The sequence below is a fragment of the Histomonas meleagridis genome, assembly GCF_020186115.1.
Source record: "Histomonas meleagridis strain 2922-C6/04-10x chromosome Unknown contig_1, whole genome shotgun sequence".
In the NCBI taxonomy this organism is placed as follows: Eukaryota; Parabasalia; order Tritrichomonadida; family Dientamoebidae; genus Histomonas; species Histomonas meleagridis.
In genome coordinates, this window is record NW_027150746.1 from 984,125 (window position 1) to 1,010,905 (window position 26,781).

The following is a 26,781-nucleotide window of genomic DNA, read 5'->3' on the forward strand; positions in this document are numbered from 1 at the left end:
TGACATTTTCGATGAAAATCATCCTATTTCATTCAATTTTATATTAGCCCAAACAATATACACAATTTCCATGTTTAGAATGAATGACTTTGATATTTATTCAAAATTTTTAAAACAAATTGAAATATTTGAAGAGAACAACAAAATTAATTCAAAAATTTTTGATGTATTTGAAGGTATACTTCTTTCTAAATATTCAGAAGAATCAAAGTATATTCTTTATTATCTTTTTGAAAAAAAATTTCTTCAGAGTCCAAAGGTTGATTATAAAAGAACCAATGAATGTTTTGCATATCACATGACGCAAGAAGAAATTAATGAATATTATTGCTATGGAATTAAACAGTATATAAAAAAACATTATGAAGAACTTTCAAAGAATGATTTGGAACTTCATAAAAAATATATTGAGGAAGGACATAATCCAAATGAAATAACAAAAATAATTCGAAATGATGAAATAGAAAAATCTCAAGAAATAACATCACAAAATGATTTTGACTTTAATCAAATAATTGAACCATCACTTTATGAAAGATATTCATTTATTAATCATAAAAAATGTTACATTAATTGACTATGCAGCATTTTTTTCTTCAATTAAATGTTTTAAATATTTACTTATGAATGGAGCAAAATTAGATAACACAGGTAAATATGCAGTTGCAGGTGGAAACATTGAAATTATTCATTTATGTGAACAAAATCATCCATCTTTTCAAAATGCATATGAAACAGCAATTAAATTTCATGATGATTTCATGATATTCAAAATAATATTTGGAAATTATTTAAATTATTTGAAACAGCACTTATAAATGCATCTTATAATGGTCATATAGAAATAGTTAAATTACTTCTTGAACAAGAAGGAATTGATATTAATGATAAAGATATTTGTTTGTTTTATTTGAAATTTATTTTAATAATTTTATATTTCAAAATAATATTTGGAAATCATTTAAATTATTTGAAACAGCACTTATTTGGGCATCTTATAATGGTTATACAGAAATAGTTAAATTACTAAATGAAAAAGGAGATAATTAAAAGAAATTGCAATAAAGCGCGATCCCAATAAAGTGATGACAAAGTGGGCAATCTAATTAGATTTGTTTCAATCACACGAGGATAATTAAGATTTGAAGAAAAAGAAAATAGTCATTAAATAAAAAATTTTGAAAAATATGTTTTCTCGGAAATTTGTATCATCAATCAATAATGAAAATGAAGTCTTTTTATTACACTTTTTGATAATCAATTAAATTATTTACAAATGAATTTCATTAAATTCGTCAGTCCATCCTAAAGCATCAATTATTTGTTTGCATATTTCTTCGCAATCGCCCTGAAGGAAAATATCTCTTCGATTTGTAACATGACCAAACTTAAACAGTTCTTTATGACTATTCTCAGCTAAATCGACCAAAACATTTCGTCTTTCGTCGACGCTGACTTTTTCTTCATATGTCGCAACAGGTTCTTTATTAATAAAGAAAAAACTCGAAGACAATCTTTTCGACAATATCCAGGAAGTAATGAGCATGGAGTAACTTTTAGTGACGTACCAATAAAAATAAGAAGGTCCGCAGATGCAAAGTCATTTGGATAAAGATGATAAAATCGGAAAACAAGAAGAAACAGGGGTGGGTTATATAACCGCTTATTATAACAAAATTAAAAATGATAATATCTATGGATTATGCAGATATATTTTAATAAGACATAAAATTCAATATTACCTACTTGAATATAATAATAAAATTAGATTTAAAAGTATTTATCGATGAATTTATCAGAAATAATGAAAAATCGAAAAAGAGTTTGTTTTCATCTTCTCATTTAATTTTTAACAAAAACAACTAGGTATTTTAAAGTAACAGCAAAGTAGATTATAGTCATGAAGCGCAATTCGTAATAATTTTAACATTGCATTAAAAAATCAAAAAATTCGAAAAAATCACACCTCAATTTGTCACTTCACCTTATTTTGAAACAAAAATTTCTTATTTTTAACAATTTAAATAATGCTGATATATATGTACTTATGAAAAAAATATCACTTATATTAATGCATTAAAAATAAAATCACATCGCCACTCGAAATATAAAGATTCATTTGAATTAACATTGAAATGTTTGATTTTTTCACATATTTTCACTTTTTCTCCAAATAATGAATAAAAACCAAGAAAAAATTTATGATATTTACATTGGAGACCTTGAAGGGTTTTATTATTCCAAAGAATTTTTGAAAATTTTAGAAAAAAGAAAAAAATTGATCAGATCGAGATCTCAAAATTCAGCAGTTGAAATTGCCTAAAAATTTATATTTGAACTCAATACCAGAAGTTGCCCATACATTTTGATTTTCAACGAAAAATTATTGAGGAATTTAAAGTTGAAGTATCTCTGACCGTTTATATCTTTGCCATAAGGAGTTTACTCAATGAGTAAAGAAGAAGTCCACAAAGCAGCAGAAGATGCAAAAAAGACCTACATGGCAAATGGTGATCCTGATCTTCCACAGCAAGCTGTTTTTACAGAATTTGGAGTTCTTGGACATGCAGTTGGTAAAAATGCTGAAAAACTTGGAAACGGAATAGTTCGTATTCTCAAAAATCCTCAAAATGGTCGTTACAGAATTGTCATGAGAGATAAAAATGATCTTAATAACATTTTTATAAATCATTTTATTTTACCAGAATCAGCTCTTCTCCCAAAACCACTTGAAAATGGTAAAATTGTTTATAACACTACCAACTACCCCAATCCTAGTGTTGATAAAATTGGAAAGAAAGAACAATTCAATCTCCGCTTTATTACTCCAGAATTAAATCAAGAGTTCATTGCTAAGTATCAAGAAGCATTAGAAGAAAATAAGAAACTTCTTAAATAAAGAAAATTATTCAACTTTTTTTTTCACTTTATTAAATCCAATCACATCTTTTTTTAAGAAATCAAATATAATTATTATTTTAAGCGATATCATATAAAAAATAATTTTTATTTAATAAAATAATTTGATGCTGTTCAAACAATTCAAATTTAATCATGTGCAAAACCAAAAACCATGGATTACCCTAGTGAATAAATGGCTTTTCTTTAATGGCATTATTACCAGGAAAAAATAAAACCCGAAACATGTCAATATATAGAGCTGATTTGGAAGTAAAGCCCACGACGCAAACAAGAAAAGTGACAACCGCAAAAGTTTTGTTGATTTTTCGGGGCACCCCCAATTAAACCAATCGTTGAGGAAGAATTCGATGGTTGCGATTTCGCCAGTCATCGAAGAACGGCGCCTTGAAGGTTTTTTCCCTCTCTCTATCTTTTTCCATAGGTTAAATAATAAAATAGCAGAAATTCCTAAACATGTTAACGGTAAAAATGGTATAAACTGTAAACTAAATGAAAGTGTAGTAATGAATATAAGAATCCGTAGCTTGGCATGTATGTCAAAATGAAGATTATTGCAATAATCAAGAAATGACTTAATGTATGAAATGGTTGTAGGGTGCCTCGAATGTGAAAAAGATTTCCTTCGAGATCGTTTTTTAACTTTTCTGTTTTCAGTTTCTTTCTGTTCATTTGTACATTTTGGAAATTCACATTCAATAGAGGAAAAAGGAGTTTCATCAAAAGTTTCTGCGGAAGCAAGCTTCGATATTGAACTTTTGAATTGGTCTTGATCTAGTCTTGTAATTTCTGATAATGATCTTAATAAATTAAAGCACTTATATAAAGAAAGTTCTGTTGGAAATTGGAAAATAACAATAGAAGATTCTGTACTTCGGATTGCGATTTCTAGATCAGTTCGTGATCCACTAATGCTATGAATTTTATCAAAAGTTGCTTGAACAAAACTTGGATGTGGAAATGTATTTTTTGGTAAAAACGCCAACCTTTTTGTTGTGAGGTAGAAAGATCCATCAATTATATCTGTGCTCTCTCCATTTATAATCAGAAGTTGAACTTTTTGAAAAACTTGAAGTAACCATTCCTTCTTAGAGTTTCCTCTGAAAACAACAACTGCTTGGCGAAGTGGTTCATTTTCAGGTAAAGTCCACCTATCTCGTACAGCTTTAGGAATTTCCATACTCTTGGATTTAAACGTTCTTTTCACTATGCCATTTTTGAACAGTTTACATACGATGGAATTATTAACATAGTTTGTTTGGATAAAATGCCTCTTGACGAATGCTTTCCAAAAATTGATATTCCAAACTCTCATAAATTGTTTGGAATTGGTGTTTTACTTTCACTCCTTTATGGTATCTATCAGCTTATCATTACATCTCGACAATCTATTTGGAAAGTAAAGTTAGCGATAATATTTGGAGTTTTTATTACTTTTATATATATTACTTTCTTATTAAAACTTTATATCGGAGATTACAGATGTTCAACTGTTCCCAACTCTGTATCTGGTCATACTTTTGTTAATGTATATTTCTTATTAGTATGGTCATTCAATTATTTTCGATCAGGAAAACATAAAAACTTTCTTCACAAAATATATTATTATCTACTAAGCATTTTACTTTGTGTTAATTGCATATTTACATATTTAGGCGGATATCATACCCCGCGCCAGATGATATATGGAGTATTGACAGCTATTGCTGGGGCGTCAATGACTTGGGTTCTCACATCTTTTGTTGGTTCTAAGCTAAGCCTTCTCATGTTATTAATTGCAAATGTTCCAATTGTTCTTTTAGCAAAAGTATTTTGCAAAGTTCCAATTAACATATATAAGTGGAATACAATTTGGATTCTCGTTGATATATACGTTTTCTTCCAAAGAAAGGATATTAAATAAATAAATATTCACATTACCTTTAGCGCTTAAAAATGTTTAGTTGCATAACTCTTTTATTGATTTTTTTTGTTTTTATCCATTTAACTATTTCTTTTCATGTTTTAAATTAATGTATTTAGTTTTTACAAACTTTTCATGTTTTAATGTTTTGAATGTGACAATTAATATTGTAATGAATATTTAACATGATGATTTCATTCTTCTTTTCATGGATAATATTATTTAGCACCTATGTTAAAAAATTTGGTCAAATTCTACTCCTTCATGAAAAACAAAATTATTATTAACAAATTTAATATCTTGTGGACATGATATAAACTTTTACACTTATTGGATATAAATTTGGTGGAAAAAAACTAAACTTATGACTGGTATTAAATCATTGATTTCATAGCAAATACAAGGTTCAAAATTTCTTGAAATCAGAAAATAATTTTTTTAATTTTTCAAATCCATAATTTTATTATTCTAAAAATTGAACATTAACAATCGAAAGCTTTTTTGTAATGACGAATATAATTTTAAAACAAAATTCTAAATAAAAATTTAGACATCTATGATAATAACAGTTCCATCATCGCTTCCTGTTGCTATTTTCCTTGGATTAATAGGATTAGGCTTTGCACAGTTTATATCTCCGATGTGTTTTGTTTTAACTTCTCTTACAACTTTCGTACATTCGGGATCAACAAAATAAAGAATTCGATCAGCTCCGGCAGCAACCCAATAGCCATCAACGAAGACAATAGAATAGAGCGGATCTAATTCCTCTTGAAGTGATATTTGATTGAGTTTCGAATAATTTTCTCCATCAGTACGATAGAGTGTCACTTTTCCGTCTTCACCAATTGTTGCTAAATCAGAGTTTTCTGGATTAAATGCAAGGCTCCAAACAGTACCTTTGTGGTCACAAAATGTTTGAAGTGATCCAAGTTCTGAACTTGGATCCCAAATTTTCGTTGACCCATCAAATGAAACCGAAGCAAATAATAAACCAGAAGGTGAAAATGCTGCATCTTTAACGTCAGCAGTATGTTCACTATTGATTGTAGTAAAATCTAGATCTTTGAATGACCATACCCATGCTGATTTATCTCTTCCACATGTAACAAGATAGTTACCATCAGAAGACCACCTTACTGTCTTTATCTCGTTTTCTTGCCCTTCAAGATTACCAATGTTTTTAAATTGTAAATTTTCTTGAGAAAATTCAAAAATTGTTGCTTTCCCATCAAAGCATGCAATTGCGAGGTGTTGACCATTTGGTGACCATTCACATCTTCTAAGTGACCGACTTTTTTTGAATTGGAAAATTTTTGTGAATTTCTCATTTTCGCATGAAAACACATGCAAAATTCCATCACTTCCAACAGTAGCGATAAAGTTTCCAGAAGGATGCCATGAAAGATCTAGAATTAAAGAATCTCTTTCCTCGACTAAAGCCATCCAAAGTTGCCTAAAACCGCAAATATTTTATCGTTTTTTTCTTTCCATAAAATATTTTCTTCAGAAGAAGCTTTGAATAATAATTTATTTTTACTAACACACAAAGAAGTAAAACAGAAAAAAATTTCTTTGAATTCTAAAAAAAAAAAAATTGATATTGCATTTGCATATGATCAATTTTTTACCGAAATAAAAATGAAACATAAACATGTTCTGATTATTCGCCCATCACAGCAGCGTATAATTTTTTTTAATAAGAGCTAGAGATCATAAAAAAAAAAAATTTATTCATTTATTAATTTTCTAAATATATAAATTCAAACTTAAATGCACTAATTTGCTTGATACACCAAACATTTCCATTGGATGAATGATCAAAATATTCATATTTTGCAATATGATAGTCTGGAGTTACTTCTACAGGTTCTGTAAGTCTATGATACCAATTTTGTTGTTTTGTATGAAATACCCAATCACGTTTCTTGAGTTCTTTTCCAGCAAAAAACTGAAATTGTGTTCCTGGAAAATAATAAAATATGTAAAACAGAGTTAAATTATCAAAATTACTCATGAACTCTGGTTGCAGTAATTTCATATTTGGAATTTGTGGGAAATAATTCGGAACATTTATGGGATTTTGCGGTTGATAATCAGCTAAATCATAAGGAACATTAGGAATAATATCTATTCCTGCGAATAGAGCACGTTCATATTTTTGTTTTAGAATATCAGCTTGTGTTGGAATATTTGGTAAATTGGTTGGGAAAATATCATTTGGAATTACTTGAGGAACAAAGCAAGGGTCTTTTTGAAATGAAGAAAGATTTGGAAGTTCTTCTTCTTTATTTGCGTTTTCATCAATTTTTTGTTGAGTTTGTTTATTCATTTTGATCAAAACCCTTATCTAAAAAGTGACACTGCTTTTCTTTTAGTATAAAAGTTTTCGATTAAAATTCATATAGCATCTAAATATCAAAAATGAATAAAACCTCATTTTGATCAAAACAACCATGAATTTTTTTAGTATTAATCACTTGCAGTATTCATTAATCTGGAAAAATGTGAAATTTTGTAAAATGTTTCTTTTCTTAATGTTTAAAAAAGCTTTAGCAAATTATACCAATGGAACAAAAACAAATAATTCAGATATTCTTTTAGTTATATTAATGATGTAAAAATCATTTTAACGGTCACCGGCATCAAAATCGCATCAAAAATAAAATAAAAATCCACAAAATTTCTTGTTGATTCCAAAAACAACTCAATGGAATCCAAGATTTCCGAAACCAAACTGAGCCATCAACGGTATATTTTGGGCAGGTGGTTGATATCTCTTTAATTGTCTATTTTGAGGTCTTAATTTAGGCAATGGGAAATTATCCGTTGGTCTTGAATTCGTCAAATATCTTTCAACAGGTTGTTCATTAATTGTTGGAGGAGGAGGAGGAAGATTCACTTTGGAAGGAGGAGGTGGCAAATTCGAAGGTGGAGGTGGGATATTCACTTTATTTGCAAATTTAGGAGGTGGAGGGATATTAATATTTGAAGAAGCATTCTTAGTTACACTTACAGGAGGTGGCGGAATATTAATTTTAGACTTAATAGGTGGAGGAGGAATATTCAAATTACCATTTTTAATAGGTGGTGGAGGAATATTTAGATTACCACCTTTAATTGGAGGAGGAGGAGGAATATTTATATTATTATTTTTAACTGTTGAAGGTGGAGGAGGCTTTTGATTTAATAACTTATTAAAGATTGATGATTGTGGTGGAGGTATATCACCATGATGTTGATTCTTATTATCTGTTGGCATTGGCGGAAATTGCATATTATCATCAATTGGTGGAGGTGGAAGATCTATATCAAATGTACTTGGCCTAAGTGTACTATCGATATTTATAGACATTGGTGGAGGTGGAGGTAATTCACTTGATTGTTGATCGAATTTAGGCAAATCTGCTAATGAAAACTTAGGTGCGATATTACCTTTTTGTTTGTTTGATTTCTTATTACCATTAAATCCATCAAATGATAATCCTGTAGAATTAGGTACATATTCATCATCTTTATCAATAGATTGGATCTCATTAGTCATAATCGCTGGTGGTGGTGGTAAATCGATTTTTTCACCTATTGGTAAATCGCCACTACTCATCATAATTGGTGGCGGAGGTAAATCGCCACTACTCATCATCATTGGTGGTGGTGGTAAATCGCCACTACTCATCATAATTGGTGGTGGTGGTAAATCCATTCGACCATCTGAAGGAGGTGGAGGAGGTAAATCATTATTCATTCCCATTGGTGGTGGTGGTAATTCTATTCGTCCTTCTGATGGTGGTGGTAAAGGTAAATCATTATTTACCATTTTAGGTGGCGGAGGTAAATCGATTTTATTTTGTGATGGCGGTAATGGTAAATCATTATTAGTCATTGTTGGCGGTGGTGGTAAATCGATTTTATTTTGAGTTGGAGGTAGTGGTAAATCATTATTTAACATTGTAGGCGGAGGCGGTAAAATACTCATATTACCTTGTGTAGGTATTGGCGGTAAATCATTAATTTCAATTGGTGGTGGAATAGGTGATGATGAACGTTGTACTGTTTCTTCTGGTTCACTCGCAATTATCGATGGAGGTGGTAAATTAAAGTTCATTCCTGGTGGCGGTGGTAAGTCATTAATACTATTCCGACTTTGAGGAGTTGGCAAATCAATGCCTGCTTGTGGCGGAGGTGGTAAATCAAAGTTCATTCCGGGTGGCGGCGGTAAGTCACTAATGCCACTCCTATTCGGTGGTGGTGGTAAGTCACTAATTGCTGTTTGAGGTGGCGGTGGTAAATCTAAGCTCATCATTGTAGGAGGTGGTGGTAAATCGTCGATACTACTTCCTCTGATTGGTGGAGGCGGTAAATCACTGCTACCGCTGCCTCTAATTGGAGGTGGCGGAGGTAGATCTTTAATACTGCTGCCTCTGGTTGGCGGAGGAGGCAAATCCAAATTCATCATTCCGGGTGGTGGTGGTAAATCACTGATACTACTTCCTCTACTTTGTGGTGGTGGAGGCAAATCACTAATACCTGTTTTAGGAGGTGGTGGTAAATCCAAATTCATCATTTTCGGTGGTGGCGGTAAATCACTAATGCTATTGCCTCTACTTGGTGGCGGTGGTAAATCTAAGTTCATCATTCCAGGTGGCGGTGGTAAATCGCTGATGCTACTTCCTCTACTTGGTGGAGGAGGAGGCAAATTACCAATACCTGTTTGAGGAGGCGGTGGTAAATCTAAATTCATCATTTTCGGTGGTGGTGGCAAATCATTAATACCTGTTTGAGGAGGCGGTGGTAAGTCTAAGTTCATTTTTCCAGGTGGAGGCGGTAAATCACTTATATTACTTCCTCTGCTTGGTGGCGGAGGTAAGTCTAAGTTCATTTTTCCAGGCGGTGGCGGTAAATCATGAATACCTGTTTGAGGCGGCGGTGGTAAGTCTAAGTTCATTTTTCCAGGTGGAGGCGGTAAATCACTTATATTACTTCCTCTGCTTGGTGGCGGAGGTAAGTCTAAGTTCATTTTTCCAGGCGGTGGCGGTAAATCATGAATACCTGTTTGAGGCGGCGGTGGTAAGTCTAAGTTCATTTTTCCAGGTGGAGGCGGTAAATCACTTATATTACTTCCTCTGCTTGGTGGCGGAGGTAAGTCGATACCTGTTTGAGGTGGCGGCGGCAAGTCCAAGTTCATCATTCCAGGAGGCGGTGGCAAATTGTTAATTCCATTCGGAGCAGGAGGCAAATCCAAACTCATGCCAGGTACAGATGGTAAATCACCAAATTCAATTGGTGACTTAGGAACATTTCTATTCGAGAATTGATTTTGTTGCATATTTTTATGATCGAACGAAGCAGTTTTTCTTCTATTGTCATCATCATTCATTTGATTAGTTTCATTTTGTAATGAAGTTCTTTTTGGTGGTGGTGGGGGAGTTACCAAAGGGGGTGGTAATATACCTGGGCGAGCAATTTGTTGTTGTTGCTGTTGCTGTTGTTGTTGAGGTGAAGAAGGCGGTGAATTCATTGGTCTGTTATTTCTATTTTTAGCAAGTTCGGGATATAATTGTTCGACTAGTTCAGAAGGTAATTTCGACACATTATTTTCAGGTTTATATTCGCCATGAGTTCTTGTGTCATCTCTATGTGACACATCGACATATATATATTTTGGCTGAGGCGGTAATGAATTATTTTGTATATTAGTGGTTTGAGGTGGCGGCGGCGGTAAATTCACTGGTCGATTCGCATTATAATTCAAACCACTTTTGCCCACTTTTTCTACAGTCGCAGCTGCTAAAGGAATTTCACCATTTTCATCAGCGAAAACAGTTGACTTGAATGGCGGCTTAATGTTTTTGTTACCTTTAATTACTATATCATATGCCTCTTTTAAGTCCTTCATATCATTAGGGTCTATTCTACCTAATGCCTTAATAGTACTTTCAGGCCAATCAATTTGTAACTTAATACCTCTATCTACTAATGATTGGAAGAAGTACAAAATCGATTTAATACTTTCAGCGCCTAAGAAGTTATAATTTAAAGTAGTAATACGTCGATTAGCTAACAACACTTCGCCCATATCTCTAATGATTTCATCATCAAAACGTTGTCCTTTAAATGATACTGTTACCAATGAATAATTACGTTTTAATGAACTGATAATTGATTTAGCATCGGCACTTTTAATTACATAATCATCGTCTTCATCGATAATTAATTCCCTTAATTTCGTTGCTTTCTCGATGAAGTTTGTGAGTCGTGGAATTATACGTCGATCATCTTTCAAACATTCATTAAATATCACTGTATTTAACGCAGGTAAACTATTCAACCAAAAGAATAAACGTTGATCAAGTGGATTATCTGTCCAATTAAATGAACTTAGACATGTATTAACTTGTTTCGATAATCCTTCGAAGAACTTATTCCATGTACCCGTATGAAAACTTGCATTAGCTATCGAAATTGAATACCCGGTACCGGCTGGCTCATGTCCAATTAAAGCTTTGAATATTTCCAAAAAGATTTCAAATTGCCAATCAACTTCATCTAACTTTATATTAGAAAGTGACGCCGGTAGTGATTGAAAGTGAGTGAATTTGATTTTGCCAGAGTTGAACGATAGATCGATGCTTTCAATTTTGTTTACGTGAAAAGTGACAAGCGCCTCTAATACTTGTGATACTTCTAAGTCACAACTTTTAAGTTTTAGATGACGGATTTTACCAATTAATGGGAATAGCTTCTCAACATCAATGCCATCTGTCGATGTTAAGTCTAATGATTGAATGTCTTTGAATCGACTATTTGTATCTAATTTGTTGAAAAATTGACGGCAATAATCACCTTTAAGACAACGCTTTAATTGAAGAGTATGAAGTGTTTGTACAGAAAGAATTTGGACAATGGAATTGATTGTGTTTTCATCAATTTTGAAATCGCGTATTTTAAGTGAATCAATTGGCGATGGTGGTTCTCTTGAAAAGGCAGCAGCTATTGACGAAGTATCGCCTTTAATTGGCGCTGCGAAAATCAATTCTGTGAACGTTGTATTTAATCTGATCAAATTTGCTAATGAACTTGCAATTGCATTTGTAGTTTCGACGTCGATAATAAGAACTTTGATCGAAGGTGCAACGGAAACTGCGTTTAAGAGAAGATCTAAGTAAGGCAGAAAAGATTTGAAATAAGATGCGATAAATGCTTTCGGCGATTTGGCAAAGTATTCATGAAGAAGATCGATGTCATTATGCGAAATGACTTGAAGATCATTGAACTTTTTTGCTAAGAATCGAAGGCCTGGGCTTAGTTGAACATTTGGATTTTCTTTGTTCGGGAAATCAAAGTCTGGTAACTCATTTACCTTGAGAAATGTGCATAGATGTCTTCGTAGCGCATTACCTATTTCATCTACATCGCATTTTGTGAGAGAAAATTTTTCATCATCACATTTGAAATCTAAACTTTTCTTCGGTATAAGAGTAAGCCCTCGGATCGAAAAGTAATTCATCCGCTTGTTGAGTTCGTATTTCTTTCCGAGCTTTGCTTTCGCATAAAAAGAAAAAGAGACTTCTGTCATAAGAAATATTCGTTTGCTTTTGTGCTTTTTATGCCCAATTTTCGTGACTTTGCAGCACGCAATGGGCTTCTCGATGTAAAAGTCGATGTTGTCTTTGAATTGGGAAAGCAATGCTTTGTCTACCAGAGACATTTCTCAATGATGATAACCGTTTGGGGCGGTTTTTGAACAGAAAAACTTTTGTTTTGATGCGAACAGAGTTCCTCAATCTGAGAGTTGCAGATTCTGGGATAAGGAATTTGATGTTATCGAATTTGATTTTATTTTATGTATAACTTATGTGGATTTGGATGCGCTTTGAGTCGGCGATGAATTGTGTTATTGTTCGGATGATTTGTGTTGCGCTGTCTGTGGTGTATTGATGGATTTTCCGGAGATTTTCATTTGAATGCGGCTGTTTGAAATTATTTTAATTTTTGAGAAATTGGAGAAGAGAATTGATTGAATATGTATCGGTTTTTTCTGGATATCAAAATTTCACAAAAAAGTGATTCACATTTGAATAAAATTTTCATCTGAAGTCATTTTATACATTCGAGTAAATCAAATTCATGTTAAATCAGAATGCTTAAATGCATTTGTTTCCTTAAATATAAATTGTAAGCGATAAGTTATGTCGCTTTCGCTTATGATTATATTTTATAATAATATTTGGAATTTATGTAGATTATTTCAAGCAGCACTTATAAAAGCATCTGAAAGAGTTCATATAGATGTGGTTATTTTACTTTAAGAACGAGAAAAAACTGATATTAATGTTAGAGATATTTATTGGTTTCATCTGAAATTTATTTCAGTAATTTGATATTTTAGAACAATATTTGATAATTATTTGATATATGTCAAACCTCACTTATAAGTGCATTAGAAAAAGATATTTCTGATTTAGTTAAATAGATAAATGAGAAAAAGGAGATTAATAAACAATGTACTTAAATGTGAATAAATATTCAAAAATACAATTAAACAAAATTTTATTAATGTATACATATTTTTTAATAATAATAAATGTTTATATAAGTGATAAAAAAACAGACATGAATAATATTATTTGTTATTTTTGATTTAGTGAATAAAACAGGGTTAGAAAATGTATTCGAATAAATGTAACATTTATTTCTTAAAATATCATAAATATTGACATTTAATAACGCAAATATTTACACATCAATTAGTTTTTAATCTAAAATTAAACAAATCCATTTTTATTATACTATATTTTACACTCTCGAAAGCAAAGCTTTTTCGGATACATACAAATTTTCATTATATCGAAGTCTTCTTACAACGACAAGAATCACCACTATTATAATAATAAGGGCGACAGCGCCGAAAGTTATTGCCACAATCAAAATTTTCTTATTATTTTTTCCATTATCAGTAATCACGTTGTTATCTGGGCATCCATTAATTATTTTACCTTTTGTTACATTTATACCACAAAATGTGTTCGAAACATAAACATTTCGAACCATTACATTCGAAACATTTGTATACTCGAACAAAGAAACATTAAAATTCGGCTCATTTATACCATAAAAATAAACACATTTTAAGTTATCACATTTATAAAACGAATATTTTTCGATTTTAATTACATTTCTTCCAATAACAATTGACATTAAATTAGATGAAAAAGAAAATGAAAATTCGGAAATTATATTAACAGAATCCGAAATTTCATAAATTTCATTTTTATTTGCTGATGGATAACGAATAATTTTCGAAAAGTTTTTATTGTAAAGAACTCCGTCTTCATTATAATTGGAAAAATATAAATTATTTTCGGAAACTGAAATATAACTTAAATTATAACAATAATCAAAAACAGAGTTTCCAATGAATCGAACTGTTGTTGGTATTGTAATGTTCAACAAATTTTCGCAATAACAAAAAACATAATTTTCAATAATTTCAACATTTTCTCCAATGATAACTTCTGTTAAAGCTGTACATCTATAAAATGAATATGAACCAATGACATTAACTGAATTTGGAATTAAAATTTTACGTAATTTCGAACATGTACTAAATGTTTCTAATTCAATAATTGAAATTGAATTTGATAATTTAACATCTGTTAATTGCTTACATTTATAAAATGATGAATTTCCTATAGAGAGAACTGAGTTTGGGATGATTATTTCCTTTAATAAAAGACAACTTTGAAATGAACGATCAGAAATAGATTGGAGACCGTTATTTAATTCCACTTTTTGTAAGTTTTTACACTCTCTGAAAGCTGAAGATTCAATGGATTTGACTGAATTTGGAAGTTTTATCTCTGAAATGTTTGATGACGAAAAACAAAATGAATTTACACTCGAAATTTTGCTGTCTTTAAAGATAATTGTTGTTAAATGTTTGCAATGTGAAAAGACACTAGACCCTATGAATGTTACGGAGCTTGGAATTATGATTTGTGTTAATTCATTACAATATGTAAATGATTTGTCGCCTATTGTTTGAAGATTTTCACTTAAAACTACCGTTTCAAGTAAAAGACAAAAAGAAAAACATTCAGAACCAAGTGAAGTAACTGATAATAAATCAACGCTGATTAAACTTGTACATGATTCAAAACAATTGTCACAAATTATGAGTTTGCCAGGACAAAATGTTATTTTTTCTAAGCTTTCACAAAGGCTAAAGGCTGAATTTCCTATTGTCGTGACGGAACTGGGAATTGTGATACTTGAAATGATAGCACTTGAAAAAGAAAATGAGCCAATGGTTTGAACACGTTCACCAATGGCTATGTAACTTAGGTTATAACAGTTGAAAAATGAGGAATTTCCAATTGATGTGATCGTTAATCCGATTGTAACTGATTTCAGAAATGTCCATTCGGAAAATGCATTGGCAGGAATTGTGGTAACATCATCTGTAAATTCGATTATGTTTGTAACATTTTGATACTTTTTATAATTTGTATTCTCAAGATCAGCTTTGCTAAGAATAAGTGTTCCATTTTCTTCAACAAAAGTTTGAGAAGAAATTGAAAAGTAAATTGCAAAAAGAAATGCTAAAAACATTTTGAGTGTTTCAACCTGAAAAAAAATGAATTAAACGGTCGATTAAAAGAAATTTTTCATTTTTCCCTATATAATCAATTATAATTCCTACTACAACATCCAAAAGCATGGAATCCATTTTGTTAATTTTCGGAAAGTATCCTTATTTATTGTAATTGATATCATCAATATATTGAATTATCTGTGTTAAACTCTTCTTGTGTGTAACTAACTTTCCTATTATTTGGAGGTAATATTTCCTAAATATAAAATTCATACATAAAAGAGTTTTATCATTTTTTTTAGTAACTATATTTCCATGGTTTACTTGTTTCATGTTGGAGTGCGTTTAAAAAGTGACGGGATAAACCGCCAAATGGAGACACAAAGGGATTGGTCTCGCAGGCATCGAATCGAATCATGGAATATCCTATACAAATATGCGCAAATAACAAACCAAAAATTTGGTCGTGATATTGTTTCAATGTCACCTTTTCTTACAACAGCCTTTTTATATTTAGCCAAATATTATTCAAATTCAGATATTATCCAAAACAGGTTGGATAGAATAACAGTTCTTTTTGCATCTGTATTTGTTACATCCAAGCAGTTTAAAATAAATATAAAATTTGAACAACATCATATGATTTTTTGCAAAATCATGGATAGACTATCAGAAGAACAAAAAGAATTTTTTGGTAGTACATGTGACATAATAACGCCCAAAGAACAAAACGAAGAAGAATTTCAAAGGTTTAAATCAATTGGAATCCAAGCCGAACTCGACTTCCTCACAACCATTAAATGGGAATTTATTACCGAAACGCCATTCAAATGGTTCAACGAATGGCACCTTCTTATGCGTAATCCTATTCGTCCGAATGATCCAACATTAAGAGATTTCAGAGCAATGCGTGACATTGCGGTTCACAACTTAATTTTATTTCTTGTTGTCAGTGATGACATAGAATCTTTGCCTTTAGATATTGTTTCTGTTGCTGTGTTTCAAGATGCTCTGATGAAACGTCAAATTAAGCAATATTCTCCAGACAAAGATTCGGAATTTTTTTGGATGAAAAGAATCAAAATCGAAATGGACTTTGAAGAAGTAATGTCTTTTGTACAAGAGCTTCATAATTTAGAGATAATGTTCGCTGAGGTTAAAGTTCATTGCATATAGAACGATATGTGGTTTCAATACAACGATACTAATTTTCAATAGAAAACGATTTTTTATTATTGAAATCTTTTTGATGGAGAACTTCTTTGTTTTTTGGCATTTGATCCAATCCGGTTTATAAACAATCTATTTATAAATTATTTGGTAATCAATAGTTTCATGTGACTTCAAAAAAAAAAGAATTTTGCTTTAAAAAAATCATGTGTTTTTATTTGGAAAAATCTTTTATCAAGAATGCACTTGAGTTAGTTAAGTATGATGTTTGTGATAAATGTTGATTTTTTTCCTTGATATCGTGAAATTTTGAAAGACATGTTGAACTTAAATTTTTATATAATTTATTTGAAAATTGAAATTGAAATTGATATTAATCAATTGTTTTGGGAACTTCATGCATTATCGAATGAATTTTCTTCGATTTATCATTGGAGAAAAAACTTATTGTTGAACGAAGTTAGTCAAAATAAAAAATGAACCAAAATCAAGCATTTTTCTCTGTTTTAACAAGAATCATTGAGATGGTTTCAACAAATGAACAAGACCGCAGACAGCTACAAATCAATCTACAAGCATTAAGAGATGATTTAATTTCAATTAATAGACAGGATTCTCATAATTCAGCATTTGATTTACATGGAATTGTAGCATCGGAAAAAGGACAATACATCCAAGAGCTTCAAGAAAACATGACTAATCAAGATGCATGTAATTATCTCCAAAAAATTTTGCCTGATAATCTTTCACGCTCAAACAAATTAACAGAGGTTGCCAAAGCTCTTTCTTCAATGTCAAATGTTCCATATAGTTCTGATCAATTTACTACGTTTCAAGGAATTTACAGCTGGATAGATTCAAATTGGGAAGTTCTTGAGCCTTACACTGGGGAGCTTATGATTATTGATTGTTCTGCTTAAGTTTTGTTCATAATTAAAATAAAAAAGTTATTTTAATAAAAATTCTTATTAGAAGATATTATTTATATTTTGTAGTGTTAACACTAATGGGATAGCTTTTGTAAATTCAATAAAAAAAAATATTTGATAAATGATTAAAATATTAACTCATATATATTTTCTTTGAGAGTTTCAGAACACATTAGAACTTCAAGAAAGAGTGTAATTATTGCTTTTGGATGGTGTTTTTGTGAAATTGTTCTTTGTTTCATTCATTGCGGTTTTGACACAATGGGCGAAGAAGAGAACCTGAAAGAATTCATCAATATTCTTGCCATTCAAGAAGCTGCACTTGATGAGATTGAGAATGGATATAACCAGTGTAGTAAAAATTATGAAGAAATCAATAAAAAAATTGAAATGGTCAAACAACAGATTCAAAATTCAACTCTTTCAAAGCAACTAGAAATGATCTGTGAAAACAAAATAAATGCTGATGGTATAAAACTAACAGAATCAACAAGAAAATATTCAAATGATCAGATCATTGAACTATTTCAACAAATCAATGAATTAACACAGAAACTTAATGAGTCCCATGAAAACGGAATTCAAAGTTTAATTGAAGATTTAAATAATGAAGAAAATCAACCAAGTCATACCAAATCTGAATATTCACAAGAAAAAGAATACGCATCAATTCTCAAAGAGCTTGGAATTGATGTGGATGATTTCTAATATGTTGATTTGTAAACAATATTTAAATATTTACGTAAACAATATCTTTTTTTTTGAAGTTTTTACAAATTAATGTAAAAGTGTCACTAAAAGAAATGTGATGTAACATGTACCAATAAACGGTCAAGATCAGAGTACCCTATTTATTCGTTCTCTTTGAACAAAAGTGTCAACATTTTAATAACTTTATAAATACTTTTTCCAATTTGCAACTTGAGAATCATCTAAATTTTCAGGGTATATTTCTCGTGGTACTAAGAAAGAAACACAAAATAAGAACTGCAGTTGTGATATGTTTTATTTAAAATTACGTTTCCAAATAATGAAAGATGTTTTAATATAAAAAATCATTCCTTTTTGACTTTTGGTGAATTAGTTTTGGCTTTTGCTGCTAGAAGTGACTTAATAAATCTAATGATTAAATAAAATGTTATTTGAAATGTAAAGATAAGAAGAGCAAAATAAATATATGATTTGTTTTTGTATATGAATTCATCCACCATACGAACAAACCTCATTGATGGAAGCATGTTAACATCTTGTTTGTTGTTCATTTTATCAAATAGTGGATCAATCTTTGTTTCCTTGATTGGTTCAGAAGCAAATGCAACATACTGTCCGATTACATTTTTCACGTCGCTTACTGTTATTTCAATAATTTTTTCTGAAATAAAAATAATTTTGAAAATGTAATTGGAATATAAAAAACGAGTTGAGTATTGTGAAAAATCATCTGTTGCAAAAGAAAAGCTGGTTAGTTTTTCATCCGTTTTTGCAATGAAAATTCCAGAATTCTCTGAAGTATATGAAATTTCAAATTGTCCAAAACATGAATCAGTCTTCTTGTTGAAATTAATTTTTGCCTTTTCGTTGCTTTTCCATATTGTTATTATTGTTTTACCAGAAGTCTTGTTTAAATGAAATTCGAAAGAATAAAGAATTTCATTTTGATGTTCACGAGATGTTCCTTCATATACATCCCACTCTTTTACCAATACATTTTGTGCATCAAAACAAAGAATTGCTTGGATAATACTGAAAAACAGCATTAAATAACCGAAAAGTATTGCGGTTTTCTTTAGTTTCTTCCGAACCTTAAAGGATTATGTAATCCATACAGCTAAACCATTGTTTTAAATATAGATAAGTTATTTAAAAATTACTTTAATTATAAAAAAATTAACAGTGAAGCTTTTTCAAATTGTTGTTTACTTTAAGTTTCTTTATTTTTTATGTCATTTACTTTCATATTTAGAAGTTCACATATTTCTGTGTAACCATATTTAGCTGCAATAATATATGCTGTATAAAATAAATTAAATAATTTCCAAATATTATTTTGAAATATTAAATTATTAAAATAAATTTTATCTTTAGCATTAATATCAATTCCTTTTTGTTTAAGAAGTAATTTAAGATTTCTGTATGACCATTTCTAGATGCAAAGATAAGTGCTGTATTAAAAAAATTAAATAATTTCCAAATATTATTTTGGGGTGTTGTGAAATTATTAAAATAAATTATATCTTTAGCATTGATATCAATTACTTCTTGAACAAGAAGTAATTTAACTATTTTTTGTATGACCTCTTGAAGATGCCAAAAAAAGTGCTGTTTGAAATAATATAAATAATTTCCAAATGTTATTTTGAATTAAGAAATTATTAAAATAAATTATATCTTTAGCATTGATATCAATTCCTTCTTGTTCAAGAAGTAATTTAACTATTTCTGTATAACCCTTTTCAGATGCGTACATAAGTGCTGTCCAAAATAATATAAATAATTTCCGAATTAATAAAAAAAAAAATTTCTTTTAGCATTAATATCAATTCCTTTTTGTTCAAGAAGCAATTTAACGATTTCTATATATCCACCTGCTGATGCTAAAGAAAGTGCTGTACAAAATGTTTTAAATAATTTCCAAATATTATTTTAAATTATCAAATTATTAACATTAATTTCGAATAAAACGAATGAATATCTTTAGCATTAATATCAATTCCTTTTTGCTCCAAAATATATTGTACAAGTTCAATATTTCCTGATCCTGAAGAAAATACCAAAATGTTTTTTGGAATTTGATTTGTTTCAAGAGAATACTTAGTATATGGATGAACTCGCCGGTTGACATGATATAGGGAAAAAATGGCCATCGCGAAGCGCTGGCGAAATTTTTTTCCTATATCATGTCAACTCACAGGAGAGAAAAGGAAAAAAGTGGGTAAGTAAATCATTAAATTATTAATAGATGAAATGTCAAAAACACAAAAATAAGAATATTGAAACAAAAATATCATAATTTATAAAAACATCATTTTTTATTAAAGATACACATATTAATAATTATTTTAAAATTGTAATCACTGTAATTTTGTCTATATATGTTTTTTTGGAAGCCTACTTTTCATTTTATATAATATACAAGTATCCCCGAAGTACAATAGTACTTGAGGTGTTTATAATAATTCAAGGAGAAATAAAAAGATAATAAAAAATACATATATGAAAGCTATCAGTAAAAAACTTGGTATAATTGAATAAATAATTAATTAAAAAAGATAATAAGCAAAGCTAATTTATTTTTTTTTCGATTTGATTTTTGCCGAATACAAAAATCGATTCCCAGGTTAAAAAAAGAAAGTTAATCTTCAATTAATTCATATATATGAACTATAGTTCAAGAACCAAGAGGTTATAGTCAAATTTGAATAGTAGGACGAATAAAAATCACACAATTATCTTACATCGTTTCCGATAACGAAATCGTCAATTAGGGGATATTGATTTATTCTAGGGAAATATGTAAAATTGATCATTCTATATGAACTACAAATAATTTCTGTTGTCGATTATAAAATATTTGAAATCTGAATTAAAGACATGAATCAAAAATTACAAAATTCGAAATGAGGAATATTGAAAAAAAAATCGATAAACGTATCTCAAGTCAGTATTCAAGATAATGTGCAAATTGCATTTGTATCGATATTTATTCAATAAAATTTTGCTAAGATAGGAAAATAAAAATAAATAAAAAAAATCAGATAAATTCAATGATCAAGAATCGTTTTTTTTTTTTTCAGAAAAAAATATATGGTTTGTATCAAGATATTTCAAGAATGGATTTATACAGAAACTATTTTATTGATTATAAATTATTAATCAGGTTAAATAAGTACATCATTAAGGTGTTACGAAAATTATCATATCATTCATTTTTTCATTGAATTTATAAATTCAAAAAAAATCAAGATTTCATATAATTATTCGGAGTAAATAACAAATCACAATTCTATGATAAAATTTCAATATTTCTATTTCTTAACAAACCAAGAATCTTTTAATTTGATTGTTTACAAATGACAATGATAGAAACAAACAAACAACCTATCTGATCGAATAAAGGGTAAAATTTTGATAATATTTACCATCATTCAAATTCGCTCCTATCGTCACTTATCGTTGTTGATATCGTTTGATATAAACCATGCAAAAGTCGATTTTTGTCACTTTTTGGAATGAAAGAATAAATTTATCTCGTGCTAATCATAATATAATTCTTAGATTTATATTAATCATAGATGCAACCATGTATATATATTATATATTTATGATATCAAGATCGTAGGATGATCACTATATACGATGGGTGGAAATCGCAAGTCTAGTTTAATATATAGTATTCATTGTGAAACAATTAGAAAAATGTTGGTTTATTGAATAAAAATAAAATTATTGTAGAAATTAATGTGTTATATAAGGTGTACTCAATAGATTTCCATTAAACTTTAAGAGTAAATAATACTATGAATAATAATTAATTTTTTGTTGTTTTGAATTTTTCATCTTTTTTTTCAGTAAAAATTATCATCAAATTATATGAAAATCATACAATGAAATATGATATAAAATATTCTATTTATCAAATTTTGATTCATATAAAAATATTGATCAAATTTCATGTGTTAATGATAATATATGAAAACAAACTGAATTTAGGAAATGTTTATTTCAATATTTAAATATTTCCTCTTTTATCCTTGAGAATCTTTTATTTTTATGATGTCGTCACATTTATGATGTTGAATTTTTTCTGCAAATAATCGAATAATTTCTGCATTTTTCTTTTCTGATGATATCATAAGCGCTGTTTTATATGTTTATAAGTAATCCAAAATGTTTATATGAAATTTCATATTTTTTCAAAATATTTTAAATAAAACAAAAAAACATCTTTAGCGTCTATATCAATATTCTCTTGTTCAAGAAGCAATTTAACTATTTCTGTACGACCATTTTCAGATGCATACATAAGTGCTGTATTAAATAATTTAAATAATTTCCAAATATTATTTTGAAATATTAAATTATTAAAATAAACAAAAAATAAAACAAATAAATATCTTTAGCATTAATATCAATTCCTTCTTGTTCTAGAAGTAATTTAACTATTTCTGTATAACCATTATAAGATGCTAAAATAAGTGCTGTCCAAAATATTTTGAATAATTTCCAAATATTATTTTGAAAAATCAAATTATTAAAATAAATTTCAAATAAAACAAAAAAATATCTTTAGCATTAATATCAATTCCTTCTTGTTCAAGAAGTAATTGAACAATTTCTGTATAATCAAATTGAGATGCTCTCATAAGCGCTGTAAAAAATAATTTAAATAATTTCCAAATATTATTTTGAAAAATCAAATTATTAAAATAAATTTCAAATAAAACAAAAAAATATCTTTAGCATTAATATCAATTCCTTTTTGTTCAAGAAGTAATAGAACAATTTCTGTATAATCAAATTGAGATGCTCTCATAAGTGCTGTTTCAAATAATTTAAATGATTTCCAAATATTATTTTGAAATATTAAATTATTAAAATAAATTTCAAATAAAACAGAAAAATATCTTTAGCATTAATATCAATTCCTTCTTGTTCAAGAAGTAATTTAACTATTTCTGTATGACCATATTCAGATGCTAAAATAAGTGCTGTATCAAATAATTTAAATAATTTCCAAATATTATTTTGAAATATCAAATTATTAAAATAAATTTCATTTTTATCATTAATATCAATTCCTTCTTTTTCAAGAAGTAATTTAACTATTTCTGTATAACCATTTTTTGAAGCATTTGTTAGTGCTAAAAATATTTAAAAAAAAAATTAAAAATTCTTATGAAACGATGAAATATTTTAATAAAAATCTAATGAAATAAGCAAACAATCTTGCTAAAATCAATGTATCTATTGTTAATTAAATAGTTATAAAGTTCCACATTTCCAGAAAAACCCGAAATTTTCAAAAAATCAATAGGAATATGATTACTTTCGAGAAAATATTGAGTAATATATAAATTCCCTGTTATGATTGAAGCAATGAGAATATTTTCATTTATTTCCATTCCTTCTTTAAGTAAAAATGATAAAAGTTCATAATTATCATGTAAAACACATTTTGTTCCTAATTCTTCTAAATTCTTAATTTCTTTTAACTTATTATCATAAAAATATTTAAAGATATCATTTCGATGAAATTCTATTGCTGCTTCATATGCATCTTCAAATGTTGAATGATTTTGTTCACATAAATGAATTATTTCTTCATTTCCACCTGCAACTGCATATTTACCTGTATTGTATAATTTTGCTCCATTCATAAGTAAATATTTAAAACATTTAACTGAAGAAAAAAATGCTGCATAATCAATTAATGTAACATTTTTATGATTAATAAATGAATATCTTTCATAAAGTGATGGCTCAATTGTTTGATTAAAATCGAAGTTTGCTTGTGATGATATTTCTTGAAGTTTTTCTATTTCATCATTCCGAATTATTTTCGCAATTTCATTCTGATTTATTCCTTCTTTAACATATTTCTGATGAAGTTCCCAATTATTCGCTTTAAGTTTTTCAAGGTTTTTGGAGAAATATTCAGAAAATTGATAACAATAATTTAAAACGAAATGTGCTTTAAAATGTGAAAAAAATAAATTTTTCATATTTATAGTAATCGATGAGTTAATTAAACCTTTTTCTATCAACTTTCCGATAAGATAATTAGATTCTTGTGAGTTATTTTTCCGAAGGAATTGAGAAAAGACGTCAATTATTTTAACTTGATTTTTATTTTCATCTTGTTCAATTAAATTCAAAAACTCAATAATTATATCTATATTTTTCAGTCTAGTTACAAACAAAGTGTAAATGAAACGGCAGATGATCAAGTTGAATGAATACGTTCGTGAATTATCATAAAATTTGCGTAATGAAGAAACAGATGTATCAAGATTGTTTGTATTTATGTTATAAATTATTTCTGTAAGTGCAATTAAGTCTGGAAAGGAATTTATCTTTGATGTGCTCATTCCAATGCTGTTAAATAACACTGAAAAAAATTTTTAATGGACATGTGATATGAATTTTTATATAAAATTATAATAAATAAAAACATAGAATGAACTTCATGATGAAATCCATTCACACATTTAATTTTATTTGGAATGCTTAAATTTGAATCAGGTTAATAGGTAATATATGCCCGAATGTGCATTCACATATCGAAAATAACTTATATACAACAATTACATGAATATGCAATCAATATATTTGAATTTTTTTGAGTTTATTAATCTTTTCGATAGGTTTGAAAAATATTTAATATCAGGATTTTATATAATTATATAAAATAAATGATATTTCATCATTGCCCAAATAATTTCTGAATTTTTTATTTCTTAATAATTTAAGATATTATTCCTAGTTTTTTATTAATCATAGATGCAACTATGTATTTATATATCATATATCCATAATACAGTCCCGGACAGCAGAAAATGTCCACAGAAAAAACCGCCATAATTAAAAACGTTCATAAACCAGTCATTTTGATTATCGGCCAGAAAAAGCTAGCCAACGTATTTTTCCACTTTTACGGTTTTGTCATAAAACTGTCCATTGGCCAGAAAAAATGTACATTCCTAAAAAGTGCTAAATAGAAGTGTAAAGATTTGTTGTGAAACAACTGATTAAAATGGAATCTTATAAATATAATGCACGATTTCTCAAAGAAATATAAAAATAACAATGAATATTAATTTTATAATCATTTTTGCATTTATAAAAAACATTCTTTGCAAAGATATGAATTCAACGTATATCTGTCCACTGAAATCATTACAACTTTCTATTATTCCTTAGCATAGATAAGCTTTTAATATGTGAAATAATTATATGCATACGTTTTATTTAATATGTGTTTTATATTATATATGATTTATAATGATAATATTATAATGATTAAACAAATTTATATCCAAAAACGAAAAATACAGCATTGCAATATTTTTTTTGATTCAAACAAAAATATCACAGGAGATGAAAAATAAGTATTGACTGTACCAACAAAACTTTGAATGAATTCATAGAATATAAAATTGATTACACAAATGTAAATTCTGATTCTAGAATAAAGACGATCAGAAAATTCAATGATCAAGAATCGTTTTTTTTTCAAAAAAAAATGTATCGTTCGTACCAAGATATAACAAGAATGGATTTATCCAGAAACTATTTTATTGATTATAAATTATTAATCAGGTTAAATAAGTACATCATTAAGGTGTTACGAAAATTATCATATCATTCATTTTTTCAATAAATTCATAATCTAAAAAAAATCAAGTCATATAATTAAATAATTATTTAAAATTCGTAACAAATCACGATTTCATGATAAAATTCCAATATTTTTATTTCTCAACAACCCAATAATCATTTAGTTTGGCTGTTTACAAATTACATTGATAGAAACAAATAAATAACATATTTTTTCAAAAAAAAAAGTGAAATTTTGATAATATTTACCATCATTCAAATTCGCTCCTATCGTCACTTATCGTTGTTGATATCGTTTGATATAAACCATGCAAAAGTCGATTTTTGTCACTTTTTGGAATGAAAGAATAAATTTATCTCGTGCTAAATATAATATAATTCTTAGATTTATATTAATCATAGATGCAACCATGTATATATATTATATATTTATGATATCAAGATCGTAGGATGATCACTATATACGATGGGTGGAAATAGCAAGTCTAGTTTAATGCTTTGTATTAATAGAATCGCTTTTCGGAAGCAGATAAAAAGTGACAAAAATTGATTGATTTGTTCATTCAAATGGGGCCCTTCAATCGTTTTTCATTCTTAGGATCAAAAATGATATAAGAATTTCGTTTCATAAATTATAATCCGATACATGTTATTTATAATTTATCTACTACTTATAAACAAAAAATTAAAGTCATTGCTATATATGTGGGAGAGGTTCCCATATTGTACCTCGATGTTCAAAAAACATTCCAACTACTTAATAAAAACTTAATATATTCAATTATATAAATTAGAGATGTGATTATTCTTTTGTTTAATACTTCATGTGAATATCATAAAGTACATAGGAATCAGGAAATGAGATTATCACTTAAACTTTTTGAATTCATTATTCGGCTTCAATTTCTTACAAAAGTAATAAATTCTGA

At 28.5% G+C, this 26,781-nt stretch overlaps 4 protein-coding genes across 4 annotated transcripts; 2 read left to right on the forward strand and 2 right to left on the reverse strand.

Moving 5' to 3' along the window:
- Positions 1 to 2,449: 2,449 nt before the first annotated feature.
- GO595_000274 (putative Ran-specific GTPase-activating protein) lies at positions 2,450 to 2,899 on the forward strand (the record flags this gene model as incomplete). The annotated part of the gene is made up of 1 exon (XM_067915678.1): positions 2,450 to 2,899. The coding sequence occupies one exon, from the start codon at positions 2,450 to 2,452 to the stop codon at positions 2,897 to 2,899; it is 450 nt and encodes a 149-aa protein (XP_067779729.1).
- Positions 2,900 to 5,368: 2,469 nt separating this feature from the next.
- Positions 5,369 to 6,268, reverse strand: GO595_000275 (putative cytosolic iron-sulfur protein assembly protein Ciao1; the record flags this gene model as incomplete). Its single annotated transcript, XM_067915689.1, has 1 exon — positions 5,369 to 6,268. One exon carries the CDS (start codon positions 6,266 to 6,268, stop codon positions 5,369 to 5,371), a length of 900 nt encoding a protein of 299 aa, XP_067779730.1.
- A 1,261-nt stretch (positions 6,269 to 7,529) lies between these two features.
- On the reverse strand, positions 7,530 to 12,398 carry GO595_000276 (uncharacterized protein; the record flags this gene model as incomplete). Its single annotated transcript, XM_067915700.1, has 2 exons — positions 7,530 to 11,306; positions 11,469 to 12,398. The coding sequence occupies 2 exons, from the start codon at positions 12,396 to 12,398 to the stop codon at positions 7,530 to 7,532; spliced, it is 4,707 nt and encodes a 1,568-aa protein (XP_067779731.1).
- Positions 12,399 to 16,073: 3,675 nt separating this feature from the next.
- GO595_000277 (uncharacterized protein) lies at positions 16,074 to 16,592 on the forward strand (the record flags this gene model as incomplete). Its single annotated transcript, XM_067915711.1, has 1 exon — positions 16,074 to 16,592. The coding sequence occupies one exon, from the start codon at positions 16,074 to 16,076 to the stop codon at positions 16,590 to 16,592; it is 519 nt and encodes a 172-aa protein (XP_067779732.1).
- Between the last annotated feature and the right edge of the window lie 10,189 nt (positions 16,593 to 26,781).